At 58.1% G+C, this 27838-nt stretch overlaps 1 protein-coding gene across 5 annotated transcripts in view; it reads left to right on the top strand.

The window, feature by feature from the left end:
- NTN1 (netrin 1) overlaps positions 1–27150 on the top strand; it is a 192747-nt gene extending 165597 nt beyond the window's left edge. For all 5 annotated transcript variants that reach the window (XM_037164958.2, XM_037164960.2, XM_053672681.1 and 2 more), the window contains exons 6-7: positions 7275–7349; positions 22993–27150. In XM_037164958.2, coding sequence (XP_037020853.2) covers positions 7275–7349; positions 22993–23321 — 404 coding nt within the window. In that variant the 3' untranslated portion in view covers positions 23322–27150. The remainder of the gene's footprint in view (positions 1–7274; positions 7350–22992) is intronic.
- The last annotated feature ends 688 nt before the right edge of the window (positions 27151–27838 follow it).

Raw genomic sequence — 27838 nt, 5'->3', positions numbered from 1 at the left:
CTCAGTTCTTGGCTGTGGGTTGGTCAGCGGAGCAGGTGGGGGCAATAAAAGGGAGGGTTGGCTGCTCCCAGGAGGAGCCAGGACGCCAGCCAGCCAGGATGGGCCTGCTGTGAGCTGCAGATGGCGGCCTCCAGGCCTCCATGGCTCTTCCCGGGACGGAGCCATCGGAGCGGGGAGCCAGGCGGCCCCCTTGTCCTTCCCTGGCAGCTCCCCTCTCATTAGGGAGGAAGGTGGGAGTGGAGGGTGACACTGTGCAGGGGTCCCTGCAGAGCTCTCAGGAGTTACCTGCACCTTGATTGGACACTCAGAGGGCCCCCTGAGAGTGTGGGGACAGGGAGCTCCAGCTCACCCCATAGTCACTGCTCCTGTGTGGGTCCAGGGCAGGTGGGTCAGCAAGGACCGGATCCTGTCGGGCATCAAACCCTGGGCCCTGGTGGGCAAATGAGGTCGATCAGCCGACCTGCGGGGTTTGTGCGGGCATGAGCTTACGCTAGCTTTTATATGGGTGTTGAACTGTATGGAACTGCTCTTTTTTTTTAAGTTGAAGAGAGTTGATTTTAGGCACTTTCACGTGGCTCATCCTAATAGCTTTCCATCTTTCTCTGTGTATCTGACCAGAGCAAACTGCATGAAAAGAATGTGTATTTTAATGTCCACATGGACTCAGCCTTAGAAACTGTCTGGGTCCAGAGCCTTCTTAAGATTATTATTCAGACGTGATATCTCCTCTTCCGTTCAGCTTGGTCATGTATGTGACATGTGTCATTCCAATGTCCAGGACGTCAGCCTGCAGCTGCATAAAGTAGCCTCATCACTAAGAGACCTTGAGAGCGTGGCTCCGCGGCTCCGCGGCCCCGGTCCTCAGCCCCAGGGCGTGTTCTCTCTTCTACTCAGGACTGGACCTGACTGCACTGTCCACTGTTGTGTGTTCAGTTTGCTGGCTCTGGGGCTTTCCTGAGGGTCGATTCTTGGGTGTATTTAGAGCTTTCGAGTTTTTTGGTATTCTACTTTATTGCTATCTACATCTGTTACCAGTTCTTTCCTCCTGTTTTCTTCGGGTTTTGTTTTGCTCATTTCTAACTTCTAAAATTGAATACACTTCATTCATTTTCATTCTTTTTTGCTTAAAATAAATACTATTTATTACACTGTGGTTAGGAAATGTGGCCTGTACAATTTCAGCTCCTTGGAATTAATCTAGCATTCTTTCATACTTATGTGTTTCTGTCGGTTCCTTTTTGTATTTCTAACAGTATTTGTTTAATATATTTCAATGTTATTCCACACAAAATGTTCTTTTTTTCTTTTAACTACTAAGTGAACTTCGTTACCTAGCGACGAACTTCCTTAAAGGGCTTAAAACTTCTTCTTTAAAAGTCCCAAAGAAGTTGGACCCAAAAAGAAACACACCAAGGCACATCATCATTACATTAGCCAAGATGAAAATGAAGGAGAGAATCCTAGAAGCAGCAAGAGATAAGGGGACAGTCACCTACAAAGGACTTCCCATCACACTGTCAGCTGATTTCTCAAAAGAGACCTTCCAGGCAAGAAGGGGCTGGAAAGAAGTATTCCAAGTCATGAAATCCAAAGACCTACATCCAAGATTGCTCTATCCAGCAAAGCTTTCATTTAGAATGGAAGGGCAGATAAAGTACTTCTCAGATAAGATCAAATTCAAGAAGTTCATCATCACCAAGCCCTTATTATATGAAATGTTAAAGGGACTTATCTAAGAAAAAGAAGATAAAAATATGAACAGTGAAAGGACAGCAAACTCACAGTTATTAATAAACATACCTAGAACAAAAACAAAAACAAAAACAAAAACAAACTAAGCAAGGAACTAGAACAGGAACAGAACCAGAGAAATGGAGATCACATGGAGGGTTATCAACAGAGGAGTGGGAGGAGGAGAAGGGGGAAAAGGTACAGAGAATAAGTAGCATAGATGGTAGGTAGAAAATAGATGGGGGGAGGGCAAGAATAGTATGGGAAATGTAGAAGCTAAAGAACTTATGACACATGGACATGAACTAAAGGGGGGAATGTGGGTGGGAGAGGGTGCGCAGGGTGGAGGGGAATGAAGGGGGGAAATGGGACAACTGTAATAGCATAATCAATAAAATATATTTAAAAAACACTTTAAATTACTTTGATATTGGTCTTCAGTTTAAGAATCAAATGTGAACTCTCTGTGTTGACTGGTTTTAGTGCTCCCCACCAGTATGTTCATACTTCAACTTTCCCCTCTTAAATTCTTACTTTGATTCATTTCATAGTTGGAAAACATTCTCAAGTGTTTCTCTCTAAAAGGGTACATGATTCGAATGTTTCCCTTGCACACTTGAGAATGTCTTGTGTTTATCATGGCCTGTACACATGTAAGACAGTCTAGCTAGGTATAAAATTCTTCGGTCACAAACTTTTCCCTCCTCAAGACCTGTAGACATCGCCCCATGGTCATCTGGTCAGCTTCTTCCTCTTCTTGGTTTTTAATTTACATACATGTTTTTCTTCATCCTGTTATTTCATATGTTTTGCAAAGATGTGTCTGGGCGTTGGTCTCTTTTCCTTGATTCAAAAAAGTTCAGTGAGCCCTTTTCTTGTGTGTGCTCAGGGCTGTCTTTAGCCCAGGAATCCTGTCGTTGAGTGTTGTTCGGTTCCACTTGGCCTGCACTGTGGTCCTCTCCCGGTTACATGTCACCTCCCCACTCTTTCCCTTGTACCCTGATCATTCTCTTTCACAGTTCTCATCTCTCTACCCTTCTCCTCGAAAATGTGGGAGAATTTCTCTCACTTATCTTCCATATTTTTGAATCAGTTTTCTACAGTATCATTTTTCTTCACTGCTTCCCAAGTGGATTTTAATTGCACTGCAGGGTTTTTGGGTTTTTGTTCTTTTCCGTTCTTCTCTCTCTCATATGTCACCCTTCTTGTGTCATCGTATGGCTTCAGCCTAGTGTTCCCTTACGGCTCCCTTCTCCTAGAGGAGAAGACACATCATAGACACGTGTCTTATTAGAATTTTTTAGTCTGCCATCCTCGTTCAGTTACATATTATCTATGACTGTTTTCCATCTATGGTGCCAGAATTCAAATAGTTGTGACGAAGACCGCAGGCCCTCAAAGCCTAAACTATTTACTTTTGGCGCTTTGCAAAAAAAATTGCAGATCCCTGTCTCAGTGTGACAGCTGGATTGCTGTTTTAGCTGCAAGCTGGATGGCACGGGAAAGTATGCAACTCCATCTCTGGTTCCTGGTTTTTACCTGCCTTTTCCCTGGGTTCACCTCTGCTCTGTGGAGGTGGTGTTCTTCTGCCTCCACTGCCTGATTTCCTCGCTGTCTGCGTCAACGACTCAGGGAAAAGTGCAGGTTCAAATACCCAGCGCAGACACTGTCCTTCCAGCCCCTCCCCTTCCCAAAGATTCTCCTCCCTGAAGGAGGCCACTGTCACCAGCACCCCCGTCCACTTCCTGCTCACTTGTTTTCTGGTTGTTGTCTGTCTGCCATTTTCCCTTTTTAAGCAATCTTTCTGTTCACCAGACAAAGAACTGTGTCCGGTGGTAAAACCTGGGCAGGTTTAGCTTGCTCCAGCACCATCTGCCTTTAATTAATAGAGATTGCTCCCAGATTCCAACATTGGGTCATCTATCAGTTTCGTTTTTGGCATTAGCGTGAATTTTTTTTTCGTTGTCTTTATAGCTATTTTGGAACAGAACAAGGAGGGGCTACGTGGGTGACTGCCAAGTAGATGCCATTTTGAAGGAGTCAGAGCTGCATTTAAAGCTGCGGTTTGTCCATCTTGAAGCAGTCTCTACAGCTTCGTGTGTATTTGATAAAAGAAGAAAATACAGGAATACTTTCTTCATCCATGGCCCACTTGTCCAGTGACCTCAGCTCTCTGGAATACAACCAAAACAAAGAGTCCCCATGCAGCCAGATAGCTGCCACCGTGTCCTTGTTCTGGAGGTTATTCACTTTACCCAAAGGGACCATTCTGGTCTCTTATTCTGAGCCCGTTTGCCCACGTCTTGCATAGAATCCTAACCAGCTGGGCCCTCCTGTTTTCCTAGCTCACAACTACGTGGGAAGCAGTGAGTCTGAAGAGACTGGGGGGCATTTTAGAACAACAAGCACACTGACCTGACGAGAATTTCTGGCTAACCGAAAGAAAAGACGTAGGCCCTCCCCCTCCCCCCACAAAATTATAACCACAAACGTTCAGAGCTGGCAGAACTTGTGTTCCTCTCTGTGAGCACCCCTGTTTTTTCTGTGTGCTCACTCACCTGTCTGGGCCTTTCCTCTTCCAAGCTGGGTGCTCCGTGCAAGTGCTGGGTGCAGAGGTCCTGCCCCCTCCTCCCACCGCTACGGTCGATTCAGACTGTGGTTCTGGACACTGGCTGCACAGTAGAATCGGTCACCTGGGGGACTTTAAAAATCTGGACGTTCGGGCTCCCCACATAATGTCTTGGGGTGGGACTCAGGTGTCGGCTGCTTTACAGATAATTCTGCTGAACAGTCCAGGCTGGGAACCAGGGGGTTAGGAGTACAGACTCCACCGCCTGACCACCTCATCCATAAAACGGGGCCGATGGGCAGGGCGGACCCACGCCGCACGACTCGTTGGCGCCACGTGAGTGGCTGCCATTATTGAGGCACAGACTGGGTGTTCATGGGGACCGCTGTGATTTGTCAGGCAGGGTCTGGAGCTCGAGCTAATTAGGCAGTGACGGATGCCACATGTCCTAGTATGGTTTCTCTTTCAGGTGGATGACACTTGGTTCTGAAAGATGAGCTGTAGATGTCACTCGGAGGGAGAGTGAGGAGCAGGAAGGGGGAGGGGAGCGGGAGGGGCAGGTATGTTGTCACAGGACTCGGTCACCTTCTCTTAGGCTCCATAGAGCAGAGCTCTCATGGGATGGGCGCCCGGGACATTTCTGACTCTGGTTTCCTCCTCGTTGTGCAGAGGGACTCGGTCCCTCCCTCACAGGTTGCTGTGAGGCTCTGGTGGCGGCGGGTTCAGGGCTGAGGGGGAGCGGTGTGTCTCGACCCATCAGAGGAGCAGGGTGGAGGTGATTTCCTCCTGACCAGAATGCAAGTTTTGACGTGGACCAATGACTTTCATAAAAAATAACAAACAAGTGACAAGCGTGGATCTGAGGCTGTCCCTATAATAACGTCGCCGGCACCGCTTGCATTCCATCTCCTTTCCCTAAGCAGAGAGAGCAGGATGGGCTTCCAGCCGGCATACTCGGGACCACAAGGACTTTAGCACGACCTGGGCTTTGCCACAGTAGTGGCTCTGCTGTGAGTGTCATCTGTCCCTGAGCTGGCAGAGATGTGGCTGAGAGTGGCTGCTCCAGACAGTGAAGTGTAGCGTGATGACGGTGGTGCCTGGGTCGCCATCCCCTCTCAGCTCGACCTCTCAGCCTTGGCCATAGGAGAATGCAGGCCGCTCTCCCCGGACGCCCCAGCCCCTGCATTCCGAGAGCCTCTTCCTCTAGCCCCAAGCAGCCGACCAGCAGTCCAGCTGGCAGGCAGGACTGGCTCTGTAGCCTCTGCTGCTCCTGGACAGGGCATCCTGGGGTGGGAGCTGGGGCCAAGGGCTCAGACCACAGTGGAGCAGGCAGAGGGGCTGCTTTTTCCTCAGTTACTGAGACTGGTTCCTACCTGGGTGCCCCAGGAAGCTGGCTCAGGGGGCACAAGGAGCTGTGGGCTATGACTCCCAGGGCAGTGGGATGCAGCTGTTGTGACTTAAGTTGTGGCACCACTCAGTGTATCTCAGGACCTTGAAGGAGGCAGCAACCTCCCGCAGGGTCAGAGACTGACCTTTGGGGGGATCTCGGACTATTCCCTGCAGACCTCAGCTGTGGCTCGGGGGCCAGGTGTAGGGGAGCGGGTAGTAAAACTCTCTGGCTTTGTCCTGTGCTCCCACGCAAATTACTCCTCCCCCCTAACTTGGCCCCTAACTCTGCAGAACTGGGGGCTGGCAGCTGCTCCTAGCCAGGCACGTGTGTGTGTGTGTGTGTGTGTGTGTGTGTGTGTGTGTGTGTTCCTGTCACCTTTTTGTCCCCCTTCCCTATCCTCACCAGGACATATGCCCAGTCCACCTCCACCACCCAGGACCACAGGCTGGGCTCTCCACGGCCCCAGGCCAGCCTGTCTGGTCCCTGCCAGCAGTCTAGGAGTTGCTGGAACACAGGTGCCCCTCATCCCGGGCTCTGAGCCCAGTGCCCTACACACTGAGGGCGGTCTGCTGCTGTTTGCAGGGACACGCAGTGTGGCATAACCAAGAATGCAGGGATTTCACATCTCAGACCCATGTCGGAGGCCCTGTCTTGGTGCCAGCTATTAGGGATGCCTTGGGCAGGTGACCTCAGTTTTTGTATCTGCAGAGTGGGAATAACACCCCCACATCAAAGAGTGGTTGTGAGGACTGAATGAGATCTAGCACGTCGAGTAGTAGTGCCAGGCATCCTGTCTGCCAGATAGGGAAGGAATTAGACCACCTCATCTGAGGAACCAGAAGAGCTAGCAGGGAGAGGGCATGATGGGCTGGGCTCAGAGCTGCGTATTTGGTGGGCTGCCACAGGCCACCCCCAAGAGAAGCAGTCCCCGGGCCCCTCTGTAGCCCGCCTGGCTCGCACTTGGACTGTGGGAAGCCCCCAGGGATGCCAGCAGGCACAGACCGGGCAGCCCACTCTCTCAGCTGTAGGGCCTGTTAGAACTGGACTCTTCTTCGGGGGGCATTTTATCTGCACACTCCAGTAGAGTGGACACCAAAGGGGTTTTCTAATACTTCATGGGCTGCTAATTTCCTCCGTGACCTTTTTTGTTAGGGCTGACCCCAGCCAGAGGCTTCGTGCCATGAAAGCTAGCGCCTGACACAGACCCGGGGCACAGGGTGACAATGAGGCCTCTATCAGCTTTAATCAGGTTCCAGTTGTGTCTTAAGAACAGGGGAATTTGTGTGGCGCTCAGAAGCCCTGGGTGGCATGCAATGGGGGCCCCCAGAGTCCCTGAGGGAGGCCAAGGGGGCTGCGGGCAGCAGCTAAAGGATTTGTCAGGCTGGGGCGGGGGCAGTTCAGGCAAGGGTCTTTGTCCCAAGTACCTCTTTAGAAGCCAGGCCTGCCCTGAATGGCCGCCTCCCCAGCCTGGCCTGTGGGTATCACAGACCTCTGGGTATGTGGGGAGGCGGCCCCCCTCCGCCGCCAGCCTATTCAGCGCCCGTCTAATTAGGTTTTGTCTGTGTGTGCTCCTATCCCCTGCAGACTGTGATTCCTACTGCAAGGCCTCCAAAGGGAAGCTGAAGATTAACATGAAAAAGTACTGCAAGAAGGACTATGGTGAGTGAGGGTCTGGGGACGGGGGCGGGGCCCAGGACCCGCAAGCAGCTGGAGTTGGGGTACAAGTGGTCCTGTGTGGGAGTGGGCGATGAGGTCCCTGTGACTGAGCAAGACCCAGCCGAACAGATCACATGCCCAGGAATTTCTCATCTCCTCCACCTTGGTTCTTGGAGGCAAGGGGCCTGAGGGACCACTGGGTATGAGGGCGGGTTTGCCCCAAGCCCTGTAGGGTGGTACCTGGCCCGCGGGGCTGCTTGGGACTTGGATCCCCTCTGGCTTCCTGTGCCTCACACACTCTGTGGCCATCCAACCTGAGCCTCTGTTGCACAGAGTCTGGTCCATGGCATGTTTAAAATGCAGACTCCTAAAGCTACCCGCTTCTGGGGCTTAACTCCAGCAGGGGCCAGGGCGGGTCGGGGAGCCTGCATTTTAGCAGCTCGCTGGCAATTCTGATGCACTGAAGGTTGAACACAGCCAAAGGGGCATCTCCTCCATCTCTTCCAGCCCGAAGTTGTGGGGTGGCAGCCCTGGGAGCCACCTGCAGATTCCCTGTCACCTCAGCCCTCGGGCTCCCTGAATTGGGAAGGGAGTGTCCCATCCCCCTGCTCTGATCACGCGCTGCTCTCCCCAACCCTGGGGACAGCGAACCCCCTGCACCGTTGCTCTGCTGAGCTCCCCTTTCCCGCCCAGGAAACGCTTGCTGAGAGTGCCCTGGCGCCTGCCCCATCCAGTGGGAGGTGGAGTCGCTTTGTGCTTTCTGGTCCCTGACAGTGTTCTCACTTAGGCAGACCCCTCTGGTCCTGTGGGTGGGGAGCCTGTAGGAGGCAGGGAGGCCTTGTGGACGCATGCACGGCTGTGTGCAAAGAGCTGAGTGGGTTCTTCGGAGCAGGACAAGCAAACAGAGGTCCTGGGGGAGTCACCGAGCCGCCCAGTGGCAGAGCTCGGAATGCCCTGTGTAGAGACTGGGGTGTCTGTGTGGCAGCCGAGGCCCTGGTCGCCCAGCCAGGAAGCAGTGCAGCCAGGAGGCAGGCTGAGGGTCTCGGGCCTGGGTGCTGGCGCTCTCCTCCATGGGACCCTCTTCCTGACCTGGGAGGCCTGGTGGATGGCGGTTGGTGCCGGTCCTCTCCCAGCTCCTGTCCACTCCCTCTGCCCACCTTCTCACTCCAGCTGGATGCTGCCAGGTCTCGCCTGTCCCCTCTCCAGGGGCCCCTGAGGCAAATTTCCCATGAAGGTCTCTGGGCCCTGCCAATTCCAGCATCACTCTGGCCTCATCTGGGAAAGGAAGTGGAGGGGCCTCTTTTTTCTGCCCTGTTTCCCAGGCCTGCCCTGGCCATGCTCCCCCGGTGGGACCGGGGCCAGGTCTGGTTGTGTATTTGAGCCTCCTTGTTGGTAACGTGGGTGTGATGGCCTATCGCACGTGCGTGGGAACCACCCAGCACAGGGCCCAGTGTCCAGCAGGCTCCCGTGGAGAGTGACCTCCACTCGTCCACAGGAAGCTGGGCCGGGAGGGAGGGCGGCAGGAAGAAACAGCTGGAGCAAGTGAGGTGAGAAGGAAGGCCCCCCATGAAGAGGTCTCCTCACCCAGGTCCTGCACTTGCTCCTTCCAGCCCAAGGGGGTCTGGCAGCCTGGCTCTGTGGGGGTCCTGACTAGGCCAGCTGTTTGAACTACACCTAAGGATTTGTTTCTTTACTAAAGACAATGGTTGGGACCTTTCAGCAGAGTGAAATGAATGATGAGGCCCAAAGGAACCCAAAGGACTTCTGAGAACTTCTAAAACGTTCTCATTTTACTGTGTGTGTGTGCAGATAGACGCCCACACACAACCCCCCACTCCGATGCCCTGGGGCGGCCAGGCCATCGCGCAGATCCGGTGCTCACCACCCTGGTTTCCGTGTCAATTCGGAAGTGGCCAAGTCATGTACCCCCTGTTCAGGACCCCCTGGGCTTCCACAGTGAGTTCCTAAAAGCCCCTCAAAGTGTCTGTCCCCAGAGCAGTGCAGAAACGTCCAGCTCCCTCTGGAAGACAACCCTGATTTTTAAAACAAACCCTGAAGTGGTTTCAGGAGAAAGGGCACCCTGTCTTTGAGCACGGAGAGGCCCCAGGCTGTTTTGGATGAGCTGGCGCGTCCACCCACTGCAGAGCCTCGTCTTCCCAGCCCCAGGTGTGTGGGTGTGCGGTGGGGAGAGGGGGCGTCCTGGAGGTCACCCCTGTGGGATTCCGACTCAGGCGAGAGAGCCCCAGGAGTCTGCCCGTCCTGCTGGGCCCAGGCTGTCCTCACAGGCCCAGAGAGCCCGGAGCCGAGGAGAAGAGCCCTGGGCCTCCCCACCTCCCCTCCCCCAGGCCAGAACAGGGGCAGGAAGGAAAAGGGGTCGGTGGCCTGTTTGGCGAAGGGTTGTTTTAATCTTAGTCTTGAAGCATCTGTGGAGAGAGGCCAGGAGCGAGAAAGAGCTGAGCTGTCTTTCTGTGAGGTGTTGACCCACTTCCCCCATTTTGTTTTGCAAGTGGAAAAAAAAAAGGAAAAATTGGACTTTTATTTAAAAGTTACCAGAGTGGATCCTGTTTTCCACCTGGTTCTGTTGGATTCAGCCCCGGTTTGCTCTCTTCTTTTGTCCACCATGGAATTCTCCCCGCCCCACCCCAATATTCCTGGGGACATTGGCCCCTCAGGGCTCTCCTGGCCTTCTCACCCCCAGCTGACAGGCCCACTCTCTGTTCACGGACCCAGAGGGACCTTCAGGCCCTCCTGAGCCCTGCCCCTGCTGGGGGCTGCCCTGGGCACCCGCCCCCCTCTCCTGCTGGTGGGGGTGGGTGGGGCGCCGTCTCTGGGCGCCATCTGACTCTTGCCCCCGCCCTTGTTTTCCCCTCACTCCCGACTCACTGCAATCGCCAGAATGAAGCAGGTGTCCAAGGAGGCGGGCCTCAGCTCCTCATGCCACCGTTGGGACCCTGGCCCAGCCTTTTGCTCCTTCCACAGGTCCTTCCCTGAGTCTCCCTCCTCCCCACATCACGTTTAGCCCAGGGCCCTACCTGCCCAAGGCCAAGAGGGGCAAGGAACAGCTCTGCACAGCCCCCTTTCCAGGCTTCACTGAGGCCACCACTGCTCCTGCCCCACAGACACCGCACCGCCCAGCTGTCCACGTTTCCACTGCCGGGCAAGATGTGGGAAGCAGCACACGTAGGAGAGAAGTAGCATGCCCCTCCAGGGGCCAGCGAGGTCCGGGTCTGCGAAGCTATTGCACCACCACTTTCATGTCCTGCTAACCTCTCCCCCTGGCCCATGGCCCCACAGCCAGGACTGGAACTGCCCCTCCCATTCTCCCAAAACGCTGTGTGATCTGGTCCCCAGGTCTGTCACTGATAACTCTCGAGGTCACCTACAAGTTGGGCAGCATCCCCACCCATCTCAGGATCTAGGCTTGTGTGTTGGGCAGGAGGCAGGACAAAGAAGAATCTCAGGGGCTTCTGGGGACGGTGGCTCACCGGGCCCAGCAGGGCTGTGGGCAGGCCTCCTGCGGGGCGCACTGAGGAGGCGGGCAGGGGCCTGCCGGCACAGCGGGAGGCCGGCTCGGCAGCCGCTACAGGCCCGGCTCCGGGACTGGGGTTCATGTCTTGGCTCTGGCCCAAGATTCTCCTTGTGGGGAATCTCCCTGTGTCCTGTTGGGGACCCTGCATCCCCAAAAGAAGTATAAGCAGGGGTGTCCCTCTCACACCAGGAGCTGACCTGGCCCAGTGAAGGGAAGATGAGCAGGAAAGGATGAGGAGGGTGCTAGCCTCGGGGCTGGTGAAGCAGGTGAAGCCGGCCAGAGCGGGCTGGGCCAGGAGGCAGGGATGGAGGGAGGTTGGAGGGCTGGTAATCTCTGTTCTGACTGACAGCCCGGCGGGGAGCCAATTAGGAAACACATTCCCTTCGCTGCAAGCCAGGGCACTTGGATGTTCCAGGAGTTGCTAATTGGAACCTTGGGTTTGCCATCCCTGCTGGGTGAGGAGCAGGCCCCTTCTCCTGGGCCAGCTCATGAGCCTTGAGGTTGTGCTGTGGTGGAGCGTGGATGGGGGGTCTCTGTGACCTGGGCTGTGGCCAGGGCGGACCAAAGGCCGGGGGAAATGGAGGAGTGAGGAATGCCCGGGACTGGCCTGCCCTGTGTTCTCTCAGACGTGTCGCCAGTGAGAGGGGGCCCAGCCCGGGTAGGACTGCGGTGGACACCAACCAAGGCAAGAAGGCATTGAGGTGGGGCGGGTGTCGGGGCCAAGCCTCACCGTGCTGCTCACGTTTGTCCAGAGAGACCCCACGACAGGGAGGAGGGCCGTCCGGTCTCTGTCTGCAGGGAAAGGGGCACTGGCCCAAGAGCGCAGACTCCTAATCTGTTCTGTGACTTGGACAGAGAGCCTCACCATCCTGGGCCTCGGGGTCCTCATCTGTCACATGCAGACGTGACCAAGGGGACCTGCCATCCTCGTAGATGAGACAAGTCATGGCTCCACCGCGGCTCCTCGGGTGCCGAGGGCAGGGGTCCACCTCTCTGGGGACCGCCTCAGTCCTCTGTTGCCCTCTGGGGGCTCAGCTCACCTTGCAAATGCCTGACGTGGCACCAGAGGCAGCCGAGCGCGGGACCGTGGTCCACAAAAGACGGGAAGGCAGTCTTTATTATTTTCAAGTGTATTAGGGATTCCTGCCAAGTTCTCAGGAAACCCGGCCTTGGACAGGCCCTTCCTCGTGTCAATGCTCCTCGCGAGCAGGCCCGAGGGGCAGTACGTGCACACGTGTGCACATGCTCTCCGCCAAGTCCGCGTGCCGCCGCCGCTCCGAAGTACGCTCCCTCTGTGGAAGTCACCTGCCTGCAGCTCGTGGCCTGGGAGCCAGGCTCCAGAACCTCTGCTGTAGAGTCAAGGTGACAAGGGTGACAGATGACACTCGGTTCCCAAGTGCCTGTGCTGTGAGGATGTTGGGCCGGGCCTAACCAAGGCCTGGGTACCTCGCCTGGTGTGGGAAATGCCCCCTTGTACCTCCCCACTGGCATGGCAGGAAGGGGGCAAGAGGGCCTCACTCGCCCGCTCCCCTGACCTTCTGCTGTGATGCCCTCACCCCCCTGCGCCTTGCTGGGCCATCTCGGCCCCTTCTCCCTCCTCCCCTGTCCTGGCCCTGCTTCTCAGCCTCCTGACTTTCTCTTTTCCCACCTCCCTTCCCTGCTCTTCACTCCATCTCGTCCCCGTTGGCTTTGGAGGTGCCCCGTCTGGTCCTCACTGCCTCGTGTTTGCACAGCCTCCTCTCATCTCACACAGCCGCTGTGCACGGGCACCCCAGCGCACCCCCCCCCCCAGGGCACACACAGGCACAGCGGTGCACACCACCGCAGTCCTGCTTGCTCACACACTTGTCCCCACCCCCAGTCCTTCCCTCCTTGTTAATTCAGTTGAGAGTCCGCTGTGCCCCCATCCCCTTCTGTGGCTGAGCCCCCACGGTGCTCACAGTCTTGGAGGGTTACAGACACACAGATGAGAACACCGAAGGCAGGCATGCGGCTGGGGTCCAGCCAGAGGTGGATGGAAGCAGGGCATAGACAGTCCCCTGAACAGGGTGGGAGGGAGGGCTTCCTGGAAGAGGGGGCCCCAGTAGCCGGTGCTCACTGGGTGAAGCAGGGCTCCCAGGCCAAGGGAGCAAGGTCTCTAAGCACAGAAGTAAAAACCGGCTGGGGGATGGGAAAAGAGCGGTGTAGGGTGCTGGGCATAGGGGTGGGGCCAGGGAGAGGCGGGCGTGGACCTCGGCAGCTAGAACCATGTTCACGTCCAGAAAGCCCTGTGATCCGCCGAGAGCCAGTTTAGCTCGAGGGGCCCCTGCCCGCTCCCCCAGGTGCTGCCGCCTGCCTCTTCCCTGTCTGAGATTCCCAAAGGGGGAAGACAGACAGACAGCTCACATTCTGAAAGGTGAGATCATCTCACTTTTGCCAGTTCTTGGAAAAATTATTCATTCCCAGAAATGTTTATTAGTCACCCCTTTTGTTGAAAGACATTTTGGCACCACCAGATGGAAAAATCAGAGCGCCTTTCACAAGATGATTTGTCTCAAGTCTTCCTCCTGAGATCCCACGAGCACTGGTTTTGAGGATCCAGCCCAGAGGGGAAGCCGTTCTGTGGGGAGAGCTGGGTTTGCGAGGCCGTGTGTGCTCACGGGCACTTTCTCCGCCTGGGGCCCGCGTGGAAGTCCAGTTTGTAGCAACACAGCCCTTGTGCCCAGGTGCCCCCGGGCAGTGGAAACCCGAGAAAAGGGGCCTCGCGGACCAGTGTCCCTGTCCCTGCCCCGAACGCCCTGGACCAGGCGCCTCATGCCTTCGTTCTCATCTGCACTGAATCCTCGAAAGCGCGTGTGGGACAGGAATTTGTTTCTGTCGGCGGGGTGATTCCTGTCAGTGGGGTGTCCAGACTCAACAAGATGAAACAGCGTGCCCAAGATGAGGGGCCCCAGAGCCAAGGTCTTTCTCCTCCCTGGTGACAGGGCCCGGAGCCTTCGGCAGCACAGTGGCCACAGCAGGCCCTGAGGGGGCTCGAGAACCGGTTTCCTCAGAGGAGCCTTGATGCTCAGCTCTGGATAAGCCTCAGAGGGGAGGCCACAGAGACATCTTAACTGGGGTCAGTGTGCTGTTAAGGTGACTGTCACGGTGATGGGACTGTGGGAGATGATGAGCCGAGGTGATGAGCCGAGGTGAGGGGTTTCGCAGCCGGATGTCACTGGTGGTGACCGAGGTGGGCTCGGCACGGTCATTCTGGCGAAGGTGTGGCTTTGGGGTAGGGGAGGGTCATGGGGAGAACCGCCAGGGAGGACGGGGCCCCAAGTGGGGTGGGCGTGAAGGGGCTGGTGTGGGCGTGACTGCACAGCGCCGTGGAACTGTCTCAGGTGAGCGGGTGATGCTGGCGGAAGTGGCAGGCGTCCCCAGCCCCGGGCCAGCTCCTCAGGCTGGGAATCCGACAGTCAGGAGTCTCCCACTGGACACTCTTTCCTCAACCAGCCCCCGGATCATGGGGGCCTCTTGGCGAATGGTGTCCTTTCCTCCTGTCTGTACCCCTTCCCCTGCCTTTTCTCGACCTTGGGTCAGTAGCTTTTCTGATCAAGACCAGTCCCTTCAAGCATGGGGAACCGGTGGTTACCAACCTCGGACGTCCTGGGCACCAGGGCTCTTGCGTCTGCAGCGTGTTGAAACTTTGGGGCTTGGGCGTGAGTGTAGGTCTTAGAGGAGCACCCTGAGGGCTGTCCCCCAAAGGGGAGGGCTGCTTGAGGAGCCAGACAGCTGGCAGGACCCTGGCTGAGGCTGGGGGAGGCCAGCCCCTGACCCACAGCCTTGCCTGGAGCCCCAGGGAGCAGGACTCGGACCAGCCAGCAGCACGTGTCAGAATGTTTCAGAGGCTCACTGACCCTTTCCTGGGGGTCACTGGCCCCCTGGGGTCCTCCGATTTCCCCACCAGATGTGACCTCCCCTCTCCGGGAGTACCAGCCCCATATGGAGGCCAGATGTGGGGCTGGGTCTGCATGAGTCAGCCTAGGGTCTTGGAATGTGGGTGACCAGGTTGGGCAGGGAGGGCTGGGAGGCCCCTGTGACAGCTCGACATAGAAGCCCCCAGGATGCTGCATCGGTGGGCCTCCCGCCCTGAGCAGGTGAGGTGCCTGCAGTCCTTCCCAGCACAGGGACCCCATCCCCACAGACGGGGAAGGCCTCCGGCCTGTCCCCTCAGCAGGCTCCAGGGCAGGGGCTCTGGCAAGGCCTGTCCCGAGGGCTGGCAGCTTGCAGCCCTCCTCCGTTCTCCTCCGGGGCTTCCTCTTGTCTTTGTTCCTCACACCGTTTTCCCTCCTCTGAACATCCTGTTTTTAGGAAGGAGGGGTGGGTAGGGAAGGCATCAGGGGCCACAAAAGCCATCGGATGAGCGGGAGCTCCTCCCATGTCACAGATGCGGGCCCTGAGGCTCTGAGTGGGGCTGTGGGAGACGGGGATCTATCCAGTGTGCCCAGAGCGCAGGTGCAGTCGGCCTGGGCACACGGCCATGCTTCTCCAACAGCCCAGCGACACATGTCCTTTGCCCCCTCACTGGGCACCTGTCTCCGGAGCCACAGAGTGCTTCACACTACACTGAACTCAGATGGGTGTGCTCCCCAGGGCGGGGGTGGGTGGGTCTGCTGGGTCCAGGTGCCCCCCTTCCCCTGAGATCAGTGCCTTGGGCATCAGGGCACCAGCACCCCAGTCACTGTTCCTGGGGCTTCCTCCCCGAGACCAGCCTGCACCTGGGGGGCAGTCTTCACACACCTGTGGGCCCTGTCTGTGTGTGCCCGGCTCAGACCTGTTGCTGGGAGCTGCGGAGGTGTGACGTAGGTCAGGAACACCTTTCCAGTGCTCACAGGCACCTGAATCCGTCCCTCCGGTGAATGTGGCAGGCTGAGGGCCCCCGCCCCCCAGAGCAGTGGCCCTGGCACAGTGCTGGAGTCTGGTCTGGGTCCTGCTTTGGTTTCTGTTTCTGGACCTGAAGCCCTTGGAGAGGTGGTTTCATCCTTTGAGGGTGGTTTGACTTTCAGGAGCTGGAGCTGACTGTGGTGTTCAGAGGGTGGTTGATGGGCGTCCACTCCTCCTAGGACCGGGCGGCACACAGGGTGTCCTGGGAGTGGGCTGGAAGTGCTGGCCCAGCTGGGGAGGAGGGGCTGCTCTTCACCCCCTTGCAGAGGGGCTTGCTGGGGGCTGGGGGCTTGCTGGAGAAGGGGCTCGCGGTCAGGTCCGCTGCTCGCGCACACCCACCTAGAGCAGGTCTAAATCTGCAGCCCGAGCATCCTCTGCACAGGGGCTTCTGGAGGCCGAGGGGCCCTGAGGGACTTGGGGGTGATCAGGGGCGTGAACTGATGCCACGTGGGAGGAAGCCTACCCTTTCGCCTTCTTTTCCAGAGGCCGGGACTGCACTGACGCTGAGCGGGGGAGACACTTGTTGCCTGACCTTCCAGCTAGGTGGTCCGCAGCGGCCCAGTTGGAGGGCCTTGCCCTCTGCGTGTGGGGCAGGGTGGGGGAGCAGGTTGGGTTGCTCCAGCCAGCACGGGGGGCCGGGGGGACAGGTGTGGGTAGTGAGGCTTCTCCTAAGGCTTCGAGAGGCCCTCAGGGCAGGGATGCCTCGTCATCTGGCAGCTCTGGCCATGCCCATGCTGGTGGGGTGGGGGACAGGGCAAGCACTGGATTAGGAGTCTCTCCGGCCGTCCCAGCCCCTCCTGGCTGGGACGGGGAGATGACCGGAGGCATCCTCCCTGGGTGGCAGGCTCTCTGTCCCTTGGGCTACTTTTCTAGGGGGACCAGCCTAGGGTTGAGGGCACCTTGCCGGGGCAGGACAGGGCCCCCCAGGTCCACTCTCCTGTCTGAGCCCTTTGCAGAGCCGGGTGGCCAGGCCAAGCTGGGCCTCCCATTCCACCTCTGCCCCTGGGGACGCCCTGCAGTCAGACAGGCTCAGGTGCCTAACCTGGCCCCATCCCACAAGCATAGCCAAAGCACCAGGACCTGGCAGGGAAACGGAGGCAGTCTCCACATTGCTATTAGTTTTGAGAGATAGGGGCATAACATTCCTCCTTTGGCTGAGGGGAAGAAAGGGAGAAATGCTTCGTCAGCTCTAAGGTGGGTGTCCCCACTTCGTTCAAGGCCTGAGGCAGCGCCCTTGGGGGTGTGGGAGTAGGTGGCAGCCCTTGGATTCCTGAGGATTCCTGGGCGATAGGTGGGTGTGGCTGGGCGTGGCCACAGTGAGCCTCCAGGCATCCCCTTCGTTTAATAAAAACTAGGCGGGGGCTGCTGTGACTCCTGTCTTGGGTGTGTTAGCCCTGTCCCTGCCCTGCAAGTCCCGCTTGGTGCGCTCGCTCCAAGAGCTTGCCCAGCCCTGTGGCAGGCCAGCTTCCCCGAGAATGGGACTTGGCTCTGCTCAGCGTTCCTTACCTTCACAGGGGACTGGGAAACATGTGGTCAGAGCATTTTATGAAAGCAGCTGCAACTCATGACGTGCTTTCTGTGCTGGGAGATTTATGGGGCTGCATGGTTTTAATGGTTTCTGTGGGGTTAGTGTCCTCCCCCCATTCATCCTGGCCACTGTCTCTGAGGCAGATGGGTGACAACCTTTCTCTAGCTGGGCTGGCCCAACAGGAAGGTATGGCGGGGGTGGAGGGGGGGCGGTGGCTGACCACCCAGGCCTCCTTGGGAGGGGCGGCTGCTGGAAGCCCCTGGGGGCCTGCTGCAAGCAGCCCGTAAATCTAGGAGACCTCCAGGAGGCAGGAAGCGCTCTGGGCTTGTGGGGAGAGGGACCCCGCTGGCAGCCCCCAGGGGCCTGTGCCAAGGCACACCCCCAGGCCGGCCCCAGTCGGTTGTCTGTCTCAGGTGGGCTGGGCCAGTGAATGGGCACTTGAGCAACGATTGTACACTCATCACTGACCTAGCAGCTCTCTCAGAACCTGGCCTTAGAACCACAGCTTTGATCCCATTAGGGGGTCTTCGAAATCTGCAGGGGCAGCCCCAGTCAGCTGGAAGCTGCCTCCTGCCACGGACTGCCGGAGTTGGTGGCAATGCCAGGTCCTCAGAGGCCCAGAGCTGGCAGGCGGCAGGCTTGAGGGAATGGGGCACCGGGCAGGGTGGCATGTCCCACTCCTGAGGAGTCCAGTCACAGAAAGGGACGTGGAGCTTTCTGCTTCTCAGACTGCTGGGGCTGAAGCGCCCTGGGAAGGTGGCCAGAGCTCTGTTGCTACGGAAGGACGCATAAGTGCCTCGAACTTTGTTCGGGGGTGCAGGAAACAGCCCCTGCGAGGGCCCCCGGCGCTGGGCACAGTCCCCAGGCTGCCGGGTGCCCACCTCCGAGGCTGCTGCCCCTCTGCCCCACCATGGCACAGGCTGTCCTCGCGGACTCTGGCCTCCGTGGCCCTGGCCCTTGGTCTCCTTCTTGTCCTTTTGGGGTAACGGTGTCTCTCCAGAGCCAGGCACAGGCTTCTGCTGAGGGACAGAGAAGCATGTGCTCCTGCCAGCCAGAGTGGCAGGCTTGAGTTGGAGCAGGGGAAGTCGGTCCTCATGGCCCCACCCAGCAGCTGAGAAGGGTTAGTTGCATGCAGGCCCTTCATGTGGCCCCCAGAGTTGCTGGTGGCGGGGGGGCGGGGGGGGGGGCAGCTGCTCCCTGGCTGGTCAGCCAGCAGTCTCATCAACAGAACTCTGTGGCCAGCCAGCCACAGGACAGGAGCGTGCACTGCACCGGTCTGGGCAGTGCAGGGACACTAGGAGCCAAGTGTGGTCAGGCCCCCGGGGGCCTGGAGGCCTCGCTCTCCGGAGCCTGCTCCCTCTCCCCTTGCTTTTATGCTGGTGTCTATTCCGTCCTGCAGACACCTCCTCTGCAGCCTGTTGGGGGCTCCTTGGGGGCCAGCCTCACCCACCCCGACTTGTAGGCTCCGGTGCCTGCTTCCGTCTGCACTCTGAGAGCGGGGCCCCATGGGACATGGCCCAGCGTGAGCCCCCATTTTTGGTGTGAACAAGGGCTCCTAGGATGGGAGGGCCTTTGAGGTGTGGACCCTGAGAGGGGACAGAGTGGGCCCACAGCACCAGCAGGCTGGGGCCCTGGCATGCCTTCCTGGCCAGCGTCTGCCTCAGGTGCTCCCTTGTGTCTGCTTCAGAGAATGGCTACTCTGCCTTCAAGCTGGGACCCTCTTCCTGCAGACCAGTCTCTGATTTAAGGGCTCTCAGTGCACCTCTTGTTGTCCTCTTCCGACCTTGTGGCCGTCCTTTCTGAGGGTCATGACCCTTCGAGGGTCATCTTCAAATCCCAGTACAGGGTGTGGGATCCTCACCAAACCCATGTTCTGGCCTCCTTGGGGTCCACTTAGGCCATCAAACCAAGGGGACTTGGGTGTCCTAAGGTCTGAGACAAACTGGCCTGGTGAATGTTGTGAGGGGAGGAGGGGCCCACCCTCGGGGGCCATGGTCCCAGAATGGGCAGAGTGGCCCGGGCCACTGTGCATGGCACCGGGAGACCCTGGCGGGCCCGTCAGAGGTGGCGGTGGCCCCCGAGCCGTGCCGTGCCAGCGTGCCTGCTGCGTGCTGAGCGTCTCTGCCTGAGGTCACTCTTTCAATGTGTATCTTGAATATTTTCAGCTGTATGTGCACTGCAGGGACTTGGCCCGTGCTCTGCGTGTGCAGCTCATACTTGGTGGGCTGTGTAATGTGCGGAGGCGTTGCCAAGGGCAGCGGAAATGTGGACTTTTTCCAGTATAATCACTGGAATCCTACTACCGCCCTCCCCTGCCCCTGCCCCTGCCCCTGCCCCGGGCCTGTGCTGTCTCACCCTATGGTGAGGGAGCTGCCAGGAGCTGCCAGGGTGGGAGCAGAACGAGGGGCAGTGCTTTGTCCCGACTGACCAGTGTCCCTGTTTTGACCCCTGGGTTCTCGAGAACAGCAAGGCGTCCAGGGGTGGGCGCCCCTCTGAGTTGTGTCCTCCGTGTTAAGCAGGTGCCCTTCAGGCCTGCGCTGGCCATGCCTGGGGAAGTGGGGTGGGGCCCCCAGGGCGTTCCTGGGGTGGGGGTGCTCCGGACCAGGGAAGGTGGGGCAGGTGTCAAGTCCCCCTTCGAAGGGCCAGTTCTTGCTAGTCCAGGGAGTGAGAAGGCCTGACGGTGCCCAGCCAGTCCTTCTCCGCACGGCTGGTCTCGTCTGGTCTGCCTCTGCCTGCCCTGGAGCTGTGGCCCCGCGTCGCCAGTCACCGGTTCCAACCGTGTTCATTTTCTGGGGCTGCCAGAGGAAAGACTACAGATGGCGCGGGGGTGCGGCGCTTAGACAGACAGAGGTTGGCAGTACTAGGGCAAGGTGTCAGCAGGGCTGGTGTCTTCTGAGGCCTCTCTCCTTGGCTTGCAGACGGTGCCTTCTTGCTGGGTCTTCACGTGGCCCCTCTGTGTGTGTCTGTCTCGTCTCCTCGTCTTATGAGGACGGCAGCGATATTGGATTAGGGCCCACTCTACTGACTTCATCTTGATCGCCGCTTTAAAGATCCCATCTGCAAATACTGTCACATTCTGAAGTATCAGGGGTTAGGACTTCAATGTGGAAATTTGGGGTGGGGACACATTTCACACCAAGTATCAGGAGTTAGGACTTCAATGTGGAAATTTGGGGTGGGGACACATTTCACACCAACAGACGCTTAGTGCCTAAGATCAATGCCAAATTCTCCAGGGTCCCAGCGAGAGGCACCTCGTCGGGCCACCCCTGCCTGCTGTGATGCTGTGGCTGTGGTCCCGTGCAGGGAAACAGCCTCACCCTGAGGGAGGCTCATTCTGTATTCAGCTCAGTCCTGAGGAGAGGAAATCAGGGCTCTCTGGGAAGCAGGGTGGGGGGGGGGGGGGGGGGGGTGGCTCCCCGTTGCTTAGCTAAGGGGCACTCAGTTGCCACGGTGACCTCTGTCTGCACAGTCAAACACACACAACCCAGCCACTTCTCTGGGGCTGGAGGGTTCCCCACCCCCATCAGAGTTCACACTGAGTGTTGAGTCCCTTGGTGACGAAAACATGGAAACAGTTGCCATGACAACCATTCTTTGGAGTCCTCAGACTGGAGTGCAAAGTTCAGGATGCCCAGGAACAGCTGAAATGAAAATATGGGAAAATCTGCCATTTCCCTCGCTCCAAAGGGATGACTTGGATGGCATTTGCTGCTCCCCTGGGCCTAGCCATCCCTCCCCCTCCCCACCTCCCAGCACAGGACGGGAGCAGGAAGGGCCCCGGGAGTGAAGGTGGCGGAGTGGCCCCAGCATCCTTGAGAAGCCGGCCAGCATGGGAGGCCTGGCCGAGGTGTAGGCGGGTCCAGTTACTGGAGCTGTAAGTGGACAGGTGACAAGACGTAGGCATTCCCTGGGGACCTGTCCTCCTGGTTGCTGAAGCCCCTGAGCCTGCCTGTGCCTCAGTTTCTTCACTTGTAATCTAGAGGGACAAGCTACTGCTCCTTCCTCAGGAGGGCTCAAGCCCACTCAGCAGCCAGTGTAATCTCCAGCCCGGTCCAGGGGGAGGATGCAGGGTGGGCTGGGTGGGCTCAGCAAGGGGAAGGTGCTCTGTTCTGACCAAGGGGTTGGGAAATAGACAGGCCTTGACTGTGGTCAGTTCCTATAGCCTTGCTTTAGTCTTCCTGCGCCCTAGTAGCCCAGGGCCTGAGTCCATGAACAGAGGCCATTTCGGCAGAGGCTTCTCCCCTGGGGGTGTCCCTGTGCCAGCAGTTCCCTAAGGAGACCCTTTGGGTCGCGGGGGACCTGAAAGGCACCAACCAAAGGGCTCTGCACTCAGGGTTGTTTGGGAAACCAACACGTGCGCGGTGTGGGTGCACATGCAGAATCCGTATCCGGGAGGCTCCGAAAAGTCCAGGAAGGAAGTTTCTTGACTTTTTTTTAACCCAGTTTGAAAAATATAGTTGAGCAAGGGCTCCCCGCTTTTTGTTTTTCTAAAGCATTTCCTCCTATTCTTTAGAAGACTTTATTTATTTATTTTTAGACAGAGAGTGAGGGGGGGAGAAACATCCATGTGTGGTTGCCTCTTGAGCGCCCCCCCACTGGGGACCCTTCCTGCAACCCAGGCATGTGCCCCAACTGGCAATGGAACAGGAGGCCCTTTGGTTCGCAGGCTGGTGCTCAGTCCACTGAGCTGCACCAGCCAGGGCCATTTCCTCTTATTTACTTATTTATTTTTTAAAACCTCATTATCCCGTGGAAATGACATTTGGTAACACAGGCTGGTGCACTGGCTCCTGAGGTGGGTTCCCTGGGAGAGCAGCTTCGGCCGCACCACGGAATGCATGTTCTCCCCCACCGTCTCTCCCCAGATCTTTTGAATAGAAACTCATGTTTTGCCAAGACCTCTGGTTTGAGAACCCCTGTACTAGGGGAGATGTTAGCAGAGAATTGGGAGGAAAGGGAAATGCAGGGGGCATTTGAGAGGTGAGGGTGGGAGGGAGGGTGGCCTGGCAGGGATGGCATGTGGGCATTCCGAGAACTCTGGACTCTGGAAAAGGTGCTGTGGGCACCTTGAACTGTAAGTTCGGGGTGACTGTGCCTGGGCATTGAGATCCCATCATGGTTTTCTGAGACTGAGTCAAGTATAAGGTTATGTGTCTGGAGGTATCCTGAGTCTTGGTGTTAAGTGGTTGGGTCCTCTGGAAATGCCAGAGGGGGGGCACCTGAAGAGGTCCTGTGTCCTGTCTGTGTCCCACCCCCCTTCCCCTATTCAGCACTGCTCCGAAGGCACCTGCCCTGGGCAGATGGACCTGATCCAGGGGGCTGGTCGAGGGGGAGAGGGTCAGTTTCTATAGGTTTCTTCTTGCTTTCCTCGACCCTAAGAGGGAGCTTGTCCCCAAAGGCAGTGCTAGGTGGCACCTTCAAAACAGCCATGAGGTAAGACTTCTGGAAGCAGTGGCCCTGGCCCAGATATCAGGAGTTGGTTCCAGTTTCGCTTTGCCACCATTAGCCCACTCCTCAGATGGGTGCCCTGTGCGGCCACTTCCCAGGGCTGGGGACACGTCTTCCTTCTCCGTTCAACAGGCTGGCCCAACATCAGCCTCGGAGAGGGTACAGGCAGACGGGACTGGCCTGGCCACAGGAGGCAGTCCCGTGGCCCACCGCCTGTCTGTGCTTCCTTGCAGCGGTCCAGATCCACATCCTGAAGGCAGATAAGGCGGGGGACTGGTGGAAGTTCACGGTGAACATCATCTCGGTGTACAAGCAGGGCACGAGCCGCATTCGGCGGGGTGACCAGAGCCTGTGGATCCGCTCACGGGACATTGCTTGCAAGTGCCCCAAAATCAAGCCCCTCAAGAAGTACCTGCTGCTGGGCAACGCAGAGGACTCGCCGGACCAAAGTGGCATCGTGGCAGACAAGAGCAGCCTGGTGATCCAGTGGCGGGACACGTGGGCGCGGCGGCTGCGCAAGTTCCAGCAGCGGGAGAAGAAGGGCAAGTGCAAGAAGGCCTAGCGCGGAGGCAGCGGCGCGCCAGGCGGGCGGACGGGGCGCGGGGCCTGCCGAGAGGGAGAAGGCTCGGCGCGCCCCACAGCGACTTGGACTTGGCCCGCGAGGGCTTTCCCAGGTGGGGGGAGGGTGTGGGCGGGGCCACGGCCGGCACGGGGGCGGGGCTCGCAGCCGCCTCTCTCCTGGGGGGGCCCTGCCCCTCACCCCACTCTGCGCGCCTCCCGCAGGAGCCGCGCCCACGCGTGGGGAGGGGTGCGCAGCAGGCCAGGCCCTGGAGAAATGAGGACGAGACTTAGCTACCTCACGGGCTCCTTCCAGAGCAGGGACGCGCTTCCCTAAGGGCCAGGCAGGGTCGCTGTGGCGGGGGCGGGGCAGACCTGGGCTCCAGGGACTGGCGCAGAACAGCGCAGGTGGGGCCGCACCTACGGCCTGTTTGTGGTTAGGGAGAAGGGCACGTGAGGAGGAGAACTGTGAATTCTCAGGCCCTTACTTGGGCCGGGGGCTGAGCGAGTCCAGCCGAACTACCACACCAAACATAAAAGACCGAAAATCCCCTCCTTCCCCTCCCCCTGACCCTTTTTTGCTACAGGACCCCCTGGTTGGGACAACTTGAGCCCCATCTGAAGGATCTAGGCATGCAACTGGGGGCAGCGGAAGCGGCCTGTACCACCAGGATCCTCCACACAGGCTGCCGGTCTCCTCTGTCACCTGCTGAATGGGTTATCCTGGGTGGGGACAGGGGTTCACAATGTTCCAGTCAGAGAAGCAGAAGCGCCTGCGGGTGCCCGCCCCCCGCCCAGCTGGGGTTTGGGTGCAGGCCCAGGATTCTGGCCCAGGCAGAGGGCCGCAGACCCAAAGACACCCCTGAGAAGCTCAAGCCGGGTGGTCACTGCCTAGACTGGAGCTGCCTCTTGGAGGAGGCATCGGGAAGGCAAAACCTCCCAGAGAGTTTCCTTTTTGGAAACTTGGAACCAGCCCCTTTATGACATTTTCCAGGGGAGGGGGAAGGGGCACTGGCTGGGTTTATGGCAGTGACACTATTTGTGTAATGACATCAGCTCCCACAAGGCCCCTCAATAGTGTCAACAGCTGGGAAGGGCCTGGATGGGCATGGAATGCAGGCCGCAGGGCGGTTAGGCCCGGCTGGGGGAGGGGGCTGCTGGGGTGGGCCTGCTGGCTCAGCAAGGTGAGGGCCCACACCATGGGCAGGCAGGGCCAGGAAGGACCAGGTTCCTGGGTACCAAGGAAACCACGGCCATTTCCTGTCGCTCCCCAAAGGGAGGGAGAGAAAGTCTGCTGGAGCTGCCCCCACTCCGGGGCTGCCCTCGGCAGCCGTCTTGGTTTAGCACGGGTGGCGCCTCTCCTACACCTTTCCGGCTGTCCCCTTAGTGAGGCCTCCCAGGCCCTCAGGTGTGGCCAGACACCAGTCCAAAGCTCTCCAGAGATCCTGTCTTCAAGCAGGCACCCCAGACCTTGGGTCTGACCGCCTGGCCCTGGGCCTGTGCCTCCCTGTCTCCTGCGCTCTCCCCACTGCCTGGCGGCCACGCCTGGCACACTCAGTCAGAAGCCCGGCTCCCTTCTTGGGCAGGAAGTTGGTTTCACTTTCACTGGAGTGTGCCGGCTCAGAAGGGTCACACTAAGTCTGAAGGGTGCCCCTGTGGTCTGGCTGCCCTCTGCCCCCTCTGCCGCAGGCCCCGTCCTGGCTGCCCTTTGATGCCTGGCACTTTACCCACGAGACCTGTTATTCTCATGACAACCCTGTGAGGCAGGGGTGCTCACCCCCACTTTCACCAGCGAGGAAGCTGAAGCACATGTACCCAAGGTCACCAGGCAAATAAGCGGCACAACTGGATTCACACTCCAGAGCCAGGCTTTGTGGCCACGGGCTGTGCTGCCCCCTCCTTGGTCACTGCACACTAGCTTTGCTCCTGGGGGTCACCACTGAGACACTGCCCCTGGCCCGGAGGATGGAAGTACGTGGGGGAGGGACGGGCACAAGAACATCTTCAGAGGTGCAGCAAGAGTGGTGGGCGAGGCTGGTTGTGAACTCACCACGGGGCAACTCCTGGAAGTCCCAGGATTTGGAAGGCAGGCCTTGGCTGATGTGAGATGCAGTGGAAAGGGCATCTGGCTGCTTGGGGTGTTTGGAGGAATTCCAGAAGAGACTGGCACAGATGCCCACGGGGCAGGGAGAGGACAGAACGGCCCTGGGAAGGGATGTCTGTGTTCCCTGAGTCCAAGCCCGGGGCCGGGAGCACAGGGACCTCTCCTGGTGGCCAGGCCTCCTTGGACGCTGTAGCCTTTCGCAGGCCCACGGTCCTGTAAAGGCACTCCCTGTTGGGCCCCTTCCTGCTCCTCCTTCCCCCAGCCTGGCTGCTTGGCCCTGCCCAGAAGAGCCGTGGCAGCCCTGCGGCCTCCCACCCGGTGTCTGAGTCACCCCAGACCCATGAAGGGCGGGCACTGGTGGTCTCCGAGGCCCCTCAGTAGCCTGCCAAGCCATAATGTATCTTGCTTTAAATTCAGCCAGCCTCCAGCCTCACCCTCCTGTCCTGCACCCCGAGGGCAAAGGCCTTCTGGTCCACCCGGTGGTCTGGCCCTGGCCGGGTCAGCCAGGTGGAGGCCGTGAGGACACCGTTGGGATGTGAGCCCTCCCAGGGCTCACCTCGCTGCCCAGCCGGAGCTGGTCCACCACTCCCGAGGCCAGCCACCAACTTCTGCAGTGAGGACCCCTCCTTGGGAGCACCCTCTTCCACCCCAGCCCCATTCCAGGGTGCAGACAGAACTAGGAGTTGAGGTGTGCTAATTTGTACAGTTAGGAAGGGATGTAAAATGGAACTAGATTTTGATTTTGAAGAGTGTATTAACCAGAATTGTGATATGTAGGTGTTTGGGAAAAAAACATACCAGATTAGTCTTTTTTTTAAACAAGCAGATTCCCCAGTTTTCCCTTTTCTCACCTGCTGGGTGGTCTGGAGCTCCTGACAGCAGAGTCCCTGCTTTACTGACACACAGTGCAGCTAACAGTGGGGTAGGGAGAAAGGAGGGGACGTGGGGCCGCCCCCGTGCTCGCCAGACGGCGGTGGCCGTTGTCCTGAGGAAGCAGGGCAGGAGGCCGCATCCTCAGGTCCTGGGACATGGCAGGGAGGGACACCTCCGGTCCAACCGGGGCGGCTTCTGAGCTGCCCCCAGGCCATTAGTGACCTCCTGCAATTCTGCCTCCAAAGTCGTGTGCAGGAAATGGGTCCAGCCCTTACTGGGTCTGCCCCAGGTTGGAATGAGACCGAAATCAAGGACACTCTGAGGGATCAAGAAATGGCCCCTCCAGGAAACCGAAAAGTGTCGGGGTCTCCATGGTCAAAGGAAGCCCTGCTTCAAGAGAGAGACAGAGTGGCCAAGCCAGGCTCGCTGGCGGGGCTCCTGGGCCGAGGTTGTGGCCGCAGCCACGCCATCCCCTAGGGGTATCGACATGTGTGCTCTGGGGTCCCGCCCTTTGCCCAAACCAAGCTGCCCACTCGGGTGCCTCGGCCCTGCCTTCCCACCCCTGCTCCCCAGTGCACGGCCCACCTCCCCGTCCCCTCCTGGGTCTTGTTCGGGGTTCTGTTCACTCGGAATGGTAAATGTTTAGTTGTGACCATGACATGCTGTTTGGGTCAGTGTCCCTTCCAATGCGTACTAATATATTATGGTTATTATATATGAATATATTTAATGACATGAAAAAAGTTGTGCATTTTTTTAAGTTTTTTTGTTAGAGTTGTAATGGTCCCCAGATGTGGGCCCCACATGATAGAACTAAATTCAAATATCAATTAAATAAACTCTTGTACACTGTTCGTTTCCCAGTCGTGACTGTGGCCTGAGCTATGGGTGGCGCGCATGCAGGGAGGGAGGAGGACGGTGGGTGTCTGCCGCTTAAGGAATATGGACTGTGCTCTGAGGACCGCCCAGCAAAACAGGGCCACGACTGTTCATAAAGCCTGACACAGAGCTGCAGCCACCAAAAGACGGGGTGGGGCGGCTTCGCTCGGACACTGCTGTAGGTTGGGTGACTTCAATGTGATTTTAAGCTAAAAATCTCTCAAATGGATCAAACTGCATTTAAGTTCCCAAGAACCATCCCTGCCATCCATCCTTGCCACTCCTTGGGGCTCCAGGTTTGGGGACTCCAGGTGGGCCCCTCAGCCAGCTCCCAGCACCGCAGGAGAGAGGGCTCTGTCCACCTGCCCCACGGTCAGCAGCCAGGTAGCGTGCACCTCGGAACGTCCCCCCTGATTTGGAACTTGCAAGTAGAGTTCTTGTCTTCCCCAGAACCAGTTTCTCCTATTCAAAGGTGAGAGGAGACTCATGAGAAAAGACAACAGGGTTATTAGTAAAACTCAAGATTTTTTCAGCCATTGCTAAAGGCTCTGCGTGGAGCAGGGGCTGGGCCGCCGCCAGCGCCACACTGCCACCGGGAGCTGAGCTCACTGGGTTTCTGAGAAACTATATTTAAACCTCCAAATGGTCGTGATTTCTTTATTAAA

The sequence above is a fragment of the Artibeus jamaicensis genome, unplaced genomic scaffold (genome assembly GCF_021234435.1).
Source record: "Artibeus jamaicensis isolate MK-2021 breed Jamaican fruit bat unplaced genomic scaffold, CSHL_Jam_final contig_781, whole genome shotgun sequence".
NCBI lineage: Eukaryota > Metazoa > Chordata > Mammalia > Chiroptera > Phyllostomidae > Artibeus > Artibeus jamaicensis.
Note: the sequence above shows the minus strand (reverse complement) of the source record. Positions and strands in the feature narration are given on the sequence as shown.